Source organism: Crocodylus porosus, unplaced genomic scaffold (assembly GCF_001723895.1).
Source record: "Crocodylus porosus isolate Cpor-Errol unplaced genomic scaffold, CroPor_comp1, whole genome shotgun sequence".
Lineage (NCBI taxonomy): Eukaryota > Metazoa > Chordata > Crocodylia > Crocodylidae > Crocodylus > Crocodylus porosus.
Genome location: NW_017728909.1, coordinates 46,284,836 through 46,298,067, shown reverse-complemented (window position 1 = coordinate 46,298,067; position 13,232 = coordinate 46,284,836). Strand labels below are relative to the sequence as shown.

The 13,232-nt window shown below is 45.2% G+C and overlaps 1 protein-coding gene across 1 annotated transcript in view; it reads right to left on the bottom strand.

Annotated features, from left to right (window-relative positions):
• Positions 1 to 282: 282 nt before the first annotated feature.
• The window catches only part of DMGDH (dimethylglycine dehydrogenase), an 89,183-nt gene continuing 76,233 nt past the window's right edge, over positions 283 to 13,232 (bottom strand). Inside the window, exon 17 of the mRNA XM_019531703.1 lies at positions 283 to 1,878. Within this exon, the coding sequence (XP_019387248.1) occupies positions 1,663 to 1,878 (216 nt within the window). The 3' untranslated portion in view covers positions 283 to 1,662. The remainder of the gene's footprint in view (positions 1,879 to 13,232) is intronic.

The following is a 13,232-nucleotide window of genomic DNA, read 5'->3' as shown; positions in this document are numbered from 1 at the left end:
TCAATGACTAGTAAGTGTTCATGTTCTTGAGAAATACTGAGATTAGAAACTGTTTCTAAGGGCTCTTTTCCTTCCTTGTTCTAAATAAAATCAGAGTGCATTGTTTTGTATTTTAGTTTTCTTTAATTATAAGAGAAAAGTAGCAGCAAACTAACATACACCAAGCGCTCGATTACAAATAATGTCACCTTTAGGAAAAATAACACCCCTGATTGGTTCTGCAAAGTACAGCTAAATCACTTATGAAAGCATAACAGCGAATAATTTCAAATGGATTTTTCACTCAAGATAGCACTATGTGCAATCCTGTCAGCTCCTATACTTTATTTTGACCTGCTTTGTAAAAGGATATGCAGAATTGCACAATGTAATGTCAACTTGCATTAGGTTGGTGGCAATGATAAGTGCTCATTATTCAAACTGTGTTTCTACTGGCATCTTCTATTTATACCTCCACTTCTTTACTGAGGATTTCAAAGTACCAATTCCTTTGTAACACAGTACACTTGGGGCAATTTTTTTTACATGACCTTTGAAAAGGGCTATCAACAACATAATGTTGCATGCTAGCTAAACAAGTATTCCAGAATTTTTAAAGTCATTTTTAGGTTATGACAATTTTGGGAATTATGACAATATTGTGATCCAAAGAGAAGTGCTGAGTATATTGTGGAATTGACAATTTTGTTATAATAATTCAATGATTCCCTTGTTTCTGTTTTATAATATCAAAAATCTTGCTTATTTAGATGATCAAAAGACTAACACTGGAATAAATGCTATAGTTTTCTATATATATTTTCAACCATAATACTTACTTGTATAACATCACATTGTTGTTATTACTGCTTATTTGTTAACTAATAGAGAAAGGAAAAACCATGGGGAAAAGGCTGCTTGATTTAGTACATTTTAGTAGATTGTAAAAACTAGGTAGCAATACTGTTCATGTTGAATAACACCGCATATAGTCTACTAGATGATCTACAACAAAATCCTCCATAGTATAGTAACCTTCCTAGAATTACTTCATTAGCGTGGATTAAATTGCTATCCTCCATCAAAATCCATGCCAGAGTAACACACCTGAAGAAGTATTATCAACTTAGTCTGTCTTTTAAAACACTTTAAAAAATATTGTTCTGGAGCAGACTTCAATTTTTTTCCAGGATATTTTAATGTGGACCTAACTAGTTCCTCCTCTGGGGATTAGACTATGACTTTTGTCAGGGCTGGATATACAGAGCAACATGTAGCTGTACTGCCCCAGGTGCAGACCAGAGAAAAATATGATTCTGAAAGAGGCAAAGTAGTTATCATCTAATACCAATAGCAAACTACTTCCATCTCTACACTAGTTCAGCTCTGCTGCCCAGTCCATGGAGAAGCTGAATAATGGGCTTGCTCATTCTTCAATCATTTGCTGCCCACTAGGGCTCAGAGAAAAAAGGGATGGCAGAGCAGAGGATCCTGCTGTCCTCCTCCTATGCTCTGAACAGTGATGTGAATAGTCTATTCAAAGAGGCAGTGAGGTGACTGAAACTTTAATCTGCTGCATGGATGTACAGGGCAAATGAGAATCTTGCCTGTGGTGATTAATGAATCACAGTTGCAAATCAAACCATTCAGTCCTGGATAATTTACTATAAATGCCCTCTGCATTTACACCTTGGCACTCCCACCCTTTCTCTGCAGGCGCTCTCTTGTTGGTTCAGTCAGCACCAGTGGTTCCTGGATAACAGCTGCCAAATACTTTTTTCCGAGTAGTTCGACTTCCAGTTTCTGTCCAGCTTTGCTTAGTTCTGTGGGAATATATGCAAAAGCCAAGCTCTGCTGGGTGCTATAGCTGTAACTGCCAGATGTGGTATTACCAACAACCTGAAAAACACACAAATATTTATCCTTAATGGGGTTTTTAAAAAGTCTACACAGGTTACATACTAGATTCTACCTTTACAAACATGCCCCCTTTTTAACAATTTACTGTAAGTAGAGTTTTTATATATAGTTAAATATACCTTGTCTTATGTATGTCACCATTCATACCATTTTGGGCCATCAGCAGATTTTCTTCAGCTGAATTTCTTACTCCAACAAAGCCAATGGAAAATCATAAGAAGGTTTCTTAAATTCCTGATACTTTTATTTTTTTCACCTGAATAAACACTGTTCGCATGTCAAATTCATGCTAGATATTTTCATTAACTGTTAAGGGATGATGTACATATTTAAGAGGCCTGACAGCCTAAACTTTGATTTTCATTTTGTTCTTGCTTTTTTTCTAAGCAGTAATTTTCAAATATACTGAGAGGAGAACAGAACATTTGCAGGTTAATATAATGGTTATAAAAAGGGACTATAATACTGTAGATCTTTTCCATTTCTAATTTATGTTATTATATAGTATTTCTAATTCTTATGTAAAATTAATCTGCCATGCTACCTGGAAATTAATAAATTACATCATAGCTTCAAACCGTCCTGTTCCAAAAAAAAGCAAACTGTCCTCTTCCTCCCCAAAATCTCTCTCTCTCTAAGTACCATATTCAAACAGGACATTGGTAATCATGGTCTTCCACAGATCTCTTCTCTTTGAGGCATACAGAATTTCTAGTGTTGATACATTCAGGCCTGATACATTCTAGGCCTGTGCAAGTAGGCAGGTATTTGATCCGGCTTCAGATCCGGCTGCTTCAGATGCCAGTGATCCAATCCAGACCTCCAGACTGGGTTCCCGCTTCGATCCGGCCAAAGCAGCTCCGAAGCTTCGGAGCCACCTCAGAGATCCAGCTATAGGGTATAATGGAGGATCAATGAAATACCTATAATTTTGTTGTTTACTGTCTGATTTTAGTGAAGCTTGCTGAGAGCATGACGCCTGTCAAGTGTCAGGAAGATAGGTGCAGGGGTTTGGGGGGAACTGCACCTCAAGCTGCTGACAGGCAAAACTGGTGACATAGATGACTCTGTGTGTGTTAAGGCACAGCAGGCTGAAAATTGCAGGGGTGGTGGCCCCTGTTGAGGCCCCAAAGCCTGCCAGCTGTCAAGGAGATAGGTGAAGGGGGAGTCTGGCTTCTGGGGCCCTGCACCTCTGACTCCTAACAGGCAAAACTCATGGTGTGGGTGGGTGCTTGGGCAACTGCATTTGTCTTGGGACACAGGGGGGTGAAATCTACTGCAAGCCTGGATGCTGGGCCCTGCCAGGTCATGAAGACTGCCAGCTGTGTGTGTGTCTCGCTGGGGGAGTCTTGCTTCTGGGGCCCCGCACCTCTGGCTACTAACAGGGAAAGCTCGTGATGTGGGTGGGTGACACTGTGTGTGTGTGTTAAAGTGCGCCCTTCCTGGCACTGGGGCCTCTGCACAACACAGCAGTGTGCCCCAGTGAAGTCTTCTCCTCCCCTACAGCCTCACTCCTGGTCCACCACTTTACATGACAACAGGTAAAATAATTTTTACCTTCTGGTAAGGACAACAAGGACAACAAGGAGTCCTTTTTTAAATACATAGGGGGCAAAAAGAAGGTACTGGGTAACGTGGGGCCCCTGCAAGACATGCTGGGAAATTTGGTCGTCACACTAGATGACAAAGCTAACCTATTTAATGACTTCTTTGACTCCATTTTCCTGAGCAGGGACTGGATCAGCCCCCCCCATTGGGCCCCTCTCAGGCCCCAGGGGACCTAGGCCAAGAGTCAGTGAGGATCTAATCAGGGAACTTCTGGAGGGAGTAGATGTCTTTAAATCAGCTGGTCCAGATGATCTCCACCCCAGAGTGCTGAGGGAACTAGCTGAGGTCATTGCAGGACCCCTGGCACGGCTTTACGAGCACCCGTGGTGCTCTGGTGTGGTGGCAGAGGACTGGAAGAGGGCCAGTGTGGTTGCCATCTTCAAAAAAGGGAGGAAGGAGGACCCAGGAAACTATAGGCCAGTTAGTCTTACCTCGATCCTGAGTAAGCTTTTTGAGAGAATTATTCTGGCACATGTCCACGAGGGGCCAGCAGGAGAGATTATGTTTAGGTGCAACCAACACGTGTTCATGAGAGACAGGTCCTGTCAGACCAGCCTAGTGGCCTTCTATGACCAGGTCACCAAATCCTTAGATACAGGGGTAGCAGTGGACATAGTCTTTCTGGACTTTAGGAAGGCCTTCAACACTGTCTCTCACCCCATTCTCATTAAAAAACTGGGGGACTGTGGTGTCGAATGAAACTTAGCTGGCTCAACACCAGTAGCAGCAGCAGCAGCAGCAAAGGTACTGTCGCAGGGCACAAAGGTGCCCTGCTCCTAGAAGGGCAGAAACTGCCTGGGGGAAAAGCCCAGAGACCGACAGAAGCCCAGGTATAGGTTACTAGGGCAACAAGCCAGAGGGTAAATTAGCCTGCACCTGCACATGGTCAGCTGACCAGAAGGGGCAAGGCTCTGGGCCCATATAAACCCCAGAACCGGGCCCAGGGAGGGCAGTGCCTAGGGGGAAGGAGCTCTCCTAGAGCAAGCAAAGGGGACAGGCCTGTCTGCAGGAGCAGCTTCCAATACTATTAAGGGACGGAGCATTCCCCGGGTAGGGTTTGAATTAGGTTATAGCCGAGCGGCTTGAATTTATATTACAGCCCAGGGGCTTGTGTTTTGTTTATTGTTGTATAAGACTGGTGGTTTGAGTAAGGGTATTAGGGGATGGAGGAGGCCTCATAGGGGAACCATGGCAGCGTAGGGACCCCAGCACCAGAGGAGGGCGCAGCATTTGGGGTGCACAGACCCCAGCTCCAGGGAGGGCACAGCACTTTGCAGGGCACAAAGCGAGACAGGGCCTCAGAGAGCCCAAGTGCCAGTGAGGTGCAGAGGTAGGGTGTCCCAAAACACCCATTGTGACATCTATCTTGGAGCAGGACCCACCAGGGGTCTAGAAACCCATGGGGTCCAGAGAATCAATCAAGACCATGTCCAAGTGGACTGAAAGGCTCTGTCTGGGTATCTGTCATGGGATGGGGTCCCGCAGGATGGCCATGATCTCCCCAGGGCCCCATTATCATGCCAAGTTGGCCCAATGGGCACCCTTGATTCTCTCCTGCCAATCTTTGATCGAATGATTGATAGGGAGGAGCACCAAGATCTGGGAGATGGTACCTCACTCAGCTCTGTTCAGGGGGCCGCTGATCCCAATCTCCCCAAGCAAAGCCATCTCACGGATGGCCTTCTGTTGCTCCACCAGCCTTTCAAGCATCAGGTATGCAAAATTCCACCGAGTCTCCACATCCTGCATGATTCTGTGCTGTGGGATGCTCAGGTCTGCCTGTTTCTCCCACAGCATCTTGCCCCCCTTGATGCTACAGTGGATGTAGCCTGCAACCTTCCTGCATTTCAAAATCAGATGGCTTGTAGCAGTAGTGGTGGCGGCACCATCACTGGCAGCCCTGTCCCCCTCCAAGGCATCCCTCACTATGCAGCCTGTGTGCCACATAGGGGATGGCTGTTCAATTAAGGAGAAGGACTGGCTATCCAGAGCAACCATCTCCCCAATGCTCTGGGTGATCTTGCTTGCCTTGGGAACGCACCCCCGTTCTGTCCACCTTTCCTCCACTGGTCCAGGCTGGCCTGTCTCTGCTTTGTGGGGAAGGGGGCTTTGGAGCAACTGGGGGACTTCCCTTTCAGCACGCTCACACTGGTGCCAGGCTGAGCAGGAAGAAGGGCAAGGAGTTGCTGCTTCCTCAGATGCATCAGCATTGCCATGGCGGAAAAGTATTTCACATGCTTGCGACAGCTTATGTGCCTTCGGCAGTGCTGGCAGATGGTAAACCTGGGATCACCTACCAGCTCAAAATGCTCCCACACTACACTACTCCCCCACTTCTGGGTTGAGGGTGAGGATCCTGCCTTATCCCACTCAACAGGCTCAACAGCAGGAGGAGCTGCCCCAGCTGAGCCACTTGCCTCCACAACCTCAGCCTCCTCCAAGGTGCTGCTTTCCAGAGGAGACCTGGGTCTAGGGGAAATCTGAGGGGTGTGGAACACAAACTCTGATTCCCCCTCAGTCCCCAGAATTGCTTGAGCCAGTGTGCTTAGCATCCCTGGTTCCAGCTCCAGCTCCTATTCTGGCAGTGGGAGGCTCATGCTGAGAGATGACATTGGGGTGGAGGAGACAGTGATTCCACTGCTGGTGCCTACTTCTGGACTGAGAGGAGGTGGTGCAGGTGCAGGGACATCAAGTGCAGACACTGCTCCCACCTCCTGGCTTCCACTGGCAGCACCAATGTCATGGCTGCTTGGGAAAAGAATGCGTCTGTGTTTGGGGGGAGAGGGCAGGGGCTTGCAGCTCTAGCTGTCTCCCTACCTCCTCTCCCTGCCCTGCCAGAAGACCTGGCACCTGCCTTTCAAGCACGCTTCATATTAATCTTTCCTGTGCTGCAAAAGGTCTGTGTGTGTGTGTCACTCCTTTTGTGTTGTGTGTTTTATTCCCCCTGTTGCGTGCATGCACTGGACTCTTCTTTGATTGTTTGTTTCAGGTGTTAAGAGCTATGTAAAAATTGTGTGCCATCTGTCTTCTTCTCCTATATCTGTTTTTTCTTCTTTATATATATATATATATATATAGTGTGTGTGTCTGCGCACACGCCTCCCTGCACAGTGATGGATCACACTGGCAGGGAAAACACAGCTTTCTTTTTTCAAAGTTTGCAAACAAAAAAAGAGCAAATAAATTGAAAGAAATGAATTGAATAGTACTAAGAGATGCTAAGCTAAGCTAAGCCCTACCCCATCCTTTCTAACAACAAAAAGGGGTAGGCGAGTTTAACTCCTGAGTAAAGTAACCAGGATATCTTCTAGGGTACCTTTCTCATGCAGTTCCTGAGAGGGAACAAGCTTGCAAAAGGCACAGCACGCCTCCAAACAGAGGCTTTTATGCTGTTTCAAGGTCCCTCCCTGCCAGGCACTATCATTGGAAAGGCAGCCAGAGAGAAATCCTTCTCACTGGCCACCTACACGTCAGTCTTCCCCCCACTGCTTCCCCTCACTCTCCCTCCCTCCCTCCCCCATTCCCCTCCCTCTAACTTTCACTTTAAGCTTCCAACACTTGTCCAAAGCATCCAAAGCTTTTACGAAGTGCTTCAGAAGCTCTGAACCGCTTTGGAGAGCCTGAATGAGCCAGCACTTCACTTCGGGCATGCTGCTTCAGATGCCGAAGTGTCTGAAGCAGCCCTGGATCTGAAGTGCGATCCGAAGCCTCACACAGCCCTAATACATTCATCCATTTAGATAGACTCTTGACATAAATCAACCTCTGTCTTCCATGATCTTTTCTTCCTTCAATCTTTCCAGTTACGACCAGACTTTCAATGTCCTCTTTCCTCATAACATGTCTGTGAAACTCCAACTGTCTCTTTCTGAAGTTGATCAGCAGCTTCCTTCTGCAGCCTGTTCTTAACAAAATATCTTCATTTGAAATGTGACTTGTTCAACCTGCCTTCAAGATGCACCATAAGAACCACATCTCGCTTGCTTCAATACTCTTTTCCATACTTGACAATACTGTCCAGCATTCTGATGCATACATGACAACTGGTATAACGTAGCACTACAAAACTCTTAACTTTGTCCCCATAGAAATGTTACTATTTGTCAATATCTTTTTCTTTTTCAGAAATGCATCTTTTGCCATCCCTATTCTCCATTTTATTTCATGATCACATTTACCATCAGATATTATTCAGCTTTATTGATTTGCCTTATATGTTCCTTTTCCACTTCGATGTTGCATACAGGAATCATCATCTTCTGCATGATTACCATATATTCTGTTTTTCTGCTTAAACCTTTCTTCTCGCTTTCACTAACAATTTTATCTAGAATTCCTTGGAGCTTATCTTCTGATTCAGCTATTAAGAATGCATCATCAGCATAACACAAGTTGTTCAAATTCTGTCCGCCAATGATCAGCCCTAGTAAATCCTCAATTTCCCTCAGTTTTTTCTCACTGTACAAGTTGAGTAAATCAGGTGAAAAAAAACTCTTAATTTGGATGAAATCACTTAATTTACTTTCTATCTTTGCTGCTGCAGTTTTGTTCCAATAGAGGTTTCTTAACATTCTCATATCTTTATCATCAATATCCAGTTCTTCCAGCATTTTCATTAACTCCTCATACTTGACTCTATCAAAAGCTGGTATAATCAATAAAACACAAGAAAATATTTTTCCTCATTTCTATTGCCCTTTCCAAAAGCATTCATACCATGAAGATAGCATTTCTTGTACCTCAATCTTCAACAAAACTACATTGAAGGTTTTCAGTCTCCGGTCTTATTCTACTTCTGGCTCTCAACACCAACACCTTTAATAGGATCTTTGTCACAAGGCTCATTAAACTGATGGTTCAATGCAGTTCACATTCAATGACTCCAAGTCTTTTGGGGAGTGCAATAAAGATCAATTTACTGAGGTCCTCAGGTACTTCTCCACCTTCATAAATCTCACTGATAACAGTTGTTAACTTTTCTACACCAAACTCTTCCAAACATTTTATTTGTTCTACTGCAATCTGGTCCTGTAGCTTAATTGGTTTTCCTGGGTTTGACATTAAACTGCATCCAGCAGGAGGATAGTTTTAACTGTTAGAGTAATAGTGAAACAAATACCTTCTAGCTACTGCAGTCTCTGGGTCACCCTTAGACAAGGCGTTGAACCCATCAGCCTCCCTTACCAGGGTTATGGTTGAAGCTGTTGGGAGCGCAGGATGGTGGATCATTTAATCTGGTGAATTCCTGGTGCAACTAGGACAACAATACAGGAGACTTGCTCAGCTTAGCTGAGCACTGCAACCTGCAGCAAGAAGTGGCAACCTGCTACAGTATTTTGCCAAGCATAATCCATGGTCTTTCAAAAATTAAGAAAACTACACAATAGTATGAAGGGGGTCCCTGACAAAAGGTGAGGAAACTTCGCCCAGTAAGGATAGTCGTGTGACAGGTGACTCCTGACCATTGGCATGCTACTGTCCACACTCAGGAGAGAGGAGTCAAAGTGGCAATGGGGAGTGTGGGAACTCTATATCAAATGAGGAAATTGGATAATGTCAAGCATGAAATGAAAAGAATAAAGATGAACATTCTAGATCTGTGTGAAACACATTGGAAAAAGGCTGGAATTATTGTTTCAAAAGATGTCAAGATCATTATTCAGGAGGTCAGATACACGAAACAGGATTTGGATTGATTTTGTATGAAGAAACCTCAAAATCTTTGGATGGTTTTTGGGTAATATCGGATAGAGTGATACTTGTGAAAATAAAGGCTAAACTTTTCAACATTGCAATAATAAAAATCTACGCACCAACAGCTGAAAGTGGGGAAGAGGACATTGATCATTTCTGTGAAGACCTTGATAAAGCAAAAAAGCAAGACAAACCTCAAGAAGTGGTCAAAGTGATGGGAGATCTAAATGCAAAAGTTGGTTGTGAACAAGTGGTTAATATTGTTGGACCTCATGGAGAGAAAAATGAAAGAGGAGAGAGATGGATTTTGATTGATGTGTTGCAAAAGATCAAGTCATTATGAACACATGGTTTGAACATCACCCAGGAAGAAGGTATACATGGAAAAGTGCTGGAGATAACGTTACAAACCAAACTGATTACATCATCGTCAACAGAAGATTCAGGAATGCAGTTCAACAATCAAAAACTTAACCAGGGGCTGACTGTGGAAGTGATCATGTACCTGTAGTTTGCACCATCAAGATAAGGTTGAGGAAACTTAAGAAACCAAAAGCAACAAAGAAGCTTGATTATTTGATTCTAATGGAAAAATATTTGATTAAAGAAAGGTACACAGTTGCAGTCAAAAACCATTTTCAAGAACTTGAAGATGAAGGATAGGGCTGTGCCAAATGGCATTGTTCTGTTTCACCTTGAGTTTCGAGGTTTGGACGGAACAGCATTTCATATCAAATTTCATTTTAATTCAAAACAGCTGTTCTGTTTTTCTTCGTCAAAACAGTATGGCTGTTTTGACTGTTTCGATGTTTCGCTAGATCAGCCGGGCACGAGCAGTCAGCCTGGCTGGGCTGACTTCCCATCCCCTGTGCTACATTGGGCCAGAAGTGGGAAGTGAGATTGGGCCAGTGGCAATTTAGCACAGGGAATGGGGAGTCAGCCCAGCTGGACTGTGTGACTGCCTGGCCTCAAACAGCCATTCATGTGCTGCCTTGGCGTGGATGGTCGGTGATGGCTGTCCTGAAGTTTCTTGTAGACCCTGAGGTAGATGCTTATTACCAAAGGGGCCACCCCCAAACTCTCCTGCCACGACTTTGAATGCAACTTCAGTGCGGGGGTAACTCACCAGGGGCTCCTCAGTGGCGGAGCCCCAGACAGCTGTCCATGGGGCTCCACCTCCCCTACACCCCAGCCTCATGCCAACCTCGGCAGGTCACTGGATCTTATCAGCCATTCCTCCAATGCCACTGTACTCCTGACCCTGACGTTCTCTTAAGTCTTGTGTCCCCCAGCAATTTCTCCTATGATGGCCTAGAGAAACCACTATCTAGCCTCATCTGGGCCTCCTCCTGCCTCAAGCTGCCTCAAGCTGGGAACTGAGAGATGAAACAGCAAATAACACAAGAAAAAAAAAAAGCGGAAGAAAAAAAGGGAGGACAGAAAGGAGCCGCCCTGCCGGCACGTCTATCCTGTGCTTTCTTCCCTTTTACCAGGACTTTCCTCGTTAGGAGACTTAGTCCCCTGGCGTTGTCTCTCCTACCACACAACCCCTCCAAAAGGGGGAAAAGGGGGGGGAAAAAAAGGAACAAACAGAAATTACGAATTGGGGAGAGTTTGCCTGGCTACCTTCCCGACCCTTCAGTTAGGATACAGAGGACCCTCCTCATCACTCTCTCCATGATCCCTTTGTCTTCATCCCCACCAGCCAGTGTCCCACACCTGGTACCTGGGCACTCTCTGGGGAATGATCTGTCATCTGGCCAGAGGTGGCTAAGGCTTCTCTTTCTGGGCCATTACTCCCCTCATGCCGCCGAATGCAGCTCGTGGAGTCATCCTCCCATGATGTCGTCTGAGGCGTCCCCCTTCCTGTGCCTCACGGCCCTTCCTGGTCTGGTCGGCCACTGCTTGCACTGTGGGCTACTGCCACGTCTGTTATTGACCTGCTGGGATCTCTCTCTTGTGGCTCCCACTAGTTTCTGCTGGTGCAGAAAGCCTTCTCTGACTGTTCTGCCTCCCAGGCACACCAGCCTCTGCTGGTGCAGAGAGCCCCCGCTGGTTCTCCTTCCTCCTGAGCACAATGGTCACCGCTGGTGCAGGGAGCTTCAGCAGGCTCTCTCTCGCTCCTGGCATGTCTGCTGTTGTCAGTGCTGAGAGCCTCCACCGACTCTCCCCCCTGCTCTCCGCTGGTGATCCTCTTTATTCCCACTGGCTGGTGATTGCTGATGATGTCACCAGCTGGCCTCAGCTGGATAAAGGTGCGGCCTATAACCCGCACAGGTTCCCTCCTTCGCTCCGGCTGTGTCATGGGCCCTGCTGCAGGTAAGTGTTTTTCTTTTATTATTTCTTTCCCTTTCGTGCCTGGTCTTCACCCTAGGGTCCCCCAGTGTGTGGATCAGGGCTCTTTCACCCGATTGCCCCCATGACAGACTGATTTCTCATTCCCAACACTACGGTTGAAATATTTAAACTTTTGAAACATTTTGACTAGCCTCATTTTGTTTCAAGGCTGTTTCGATGTCCTTTGCTTCATTTCAATTTTGGTTTTTCAACCTCAAAATGAGTTGAAACAATGTCAAAACAAAACGGCCGGCAAAATTTTGCACAGCCCTAATGGAGGAAATATGTCAAACTAGGAAATTTTCAAAGAATCACTGGCTGAAACAGCCAAGGAGGTTATTCCAGCAGAAGTAAGGCAAAAGAAACAGAAATGGATGACTGAACACATCCTTGAATTTATGGAAGAAAGAAGGATGAAACTGGACAAAGGAATTTGATCAAGGTACAATGAAGAAAAGGAAAAATGGCTTAATGAAAAATGTACAAAAGGATGTTACATCAGTGCATAGGAATATCAAAGACATCACAGGCTAAGGAGGATGTACTGCTAGGGGATGTATAAAAGCCAAGAATGGTGATATAATTATGGAATGAGAACAAGTATTGAAAAAATGGACAGAGTGTACTGAACAATTATTTCATGATGGTCAATAAGAAAAAGCCATCTATTAAGAAGAATATGGACGCTTTTAAAATTCTTAAATCTCCACAAAATGCAAAGTTAATATTATACTCCTGAAGAATGAATTTTAGTTTCTTGTAATATGATGGGCTGGGTGAAGTGGTAGTTTGTAGTGTCTTGCTATAGATCAAGGGCATGAGTTTGAGAGCTGCACTGAAGGATGCCTTCAGCTGACTAAACTATAAGTCGGAACCTGGTTACTTAAATCAGGGAGTCAAAAGCAGCCAGACATAACACTAACTATGCCACTATCTTATATGTAGAAGCCTACCAAATTAGCAATTTCATGATTTTCGTGGAAACCGCAAATTTTGTCAGTCTCCACAAAAAAGCCCAATCCCCATGAAAAGGTGCTGGGACTGTGAAAAGGTGCAAAATTGGAGAAGGAGCAAGGGACAAGAAAAAAAAATGAGCTGCAAAACAGAAAAGGGCAGGAAGCCCTAGTGTCCTAAAGCACAGGGGGAGGGATGAGGGGGGAGAACAAATCAGAGGCTGAGCCCCTGATGTAGGCTTAGTCCAGGTGCCAGCCAGGGGCCAGCCTAGGAGCCTGCAAAGAAGCCTGACTCCCCCCAACCCCTTTTTTTTGCATTGCCTTGCTTTGCAAATGCCCAACCTGGTGCTGCCTGCTTGCCCGCCTGCCAAGCAGCTGCCTCCCCTGGTGTATGCTCAAGCCCCCAAAAGCCATTAACCTTGTCCTAGACTGCTTGCTAATACAGCAATCCCCTGACTGAGCCTGTGGAAGCCATTAGTTGCCACATTAGCAAGCAGTCTAGGGCATGGCTAATGGCGTCTGTGGGCCTGATCAAGCTCATGGAAGCCATTAACTATATCCTAAACTGCTTAATAATGCGGCAATTAATGACTTCCTGGGGCTTGAGCAGGGGATTGCCATGTTAGTAAGAAGTCTAGGGTGTTGTTAATAGTTTCTACGGCCTTGATGAAGCCTGTGGACACCATTAACCACGTCCTAGACTGCTTAATACTGTGGCAATTAATGGCTTCCACAGGCTTA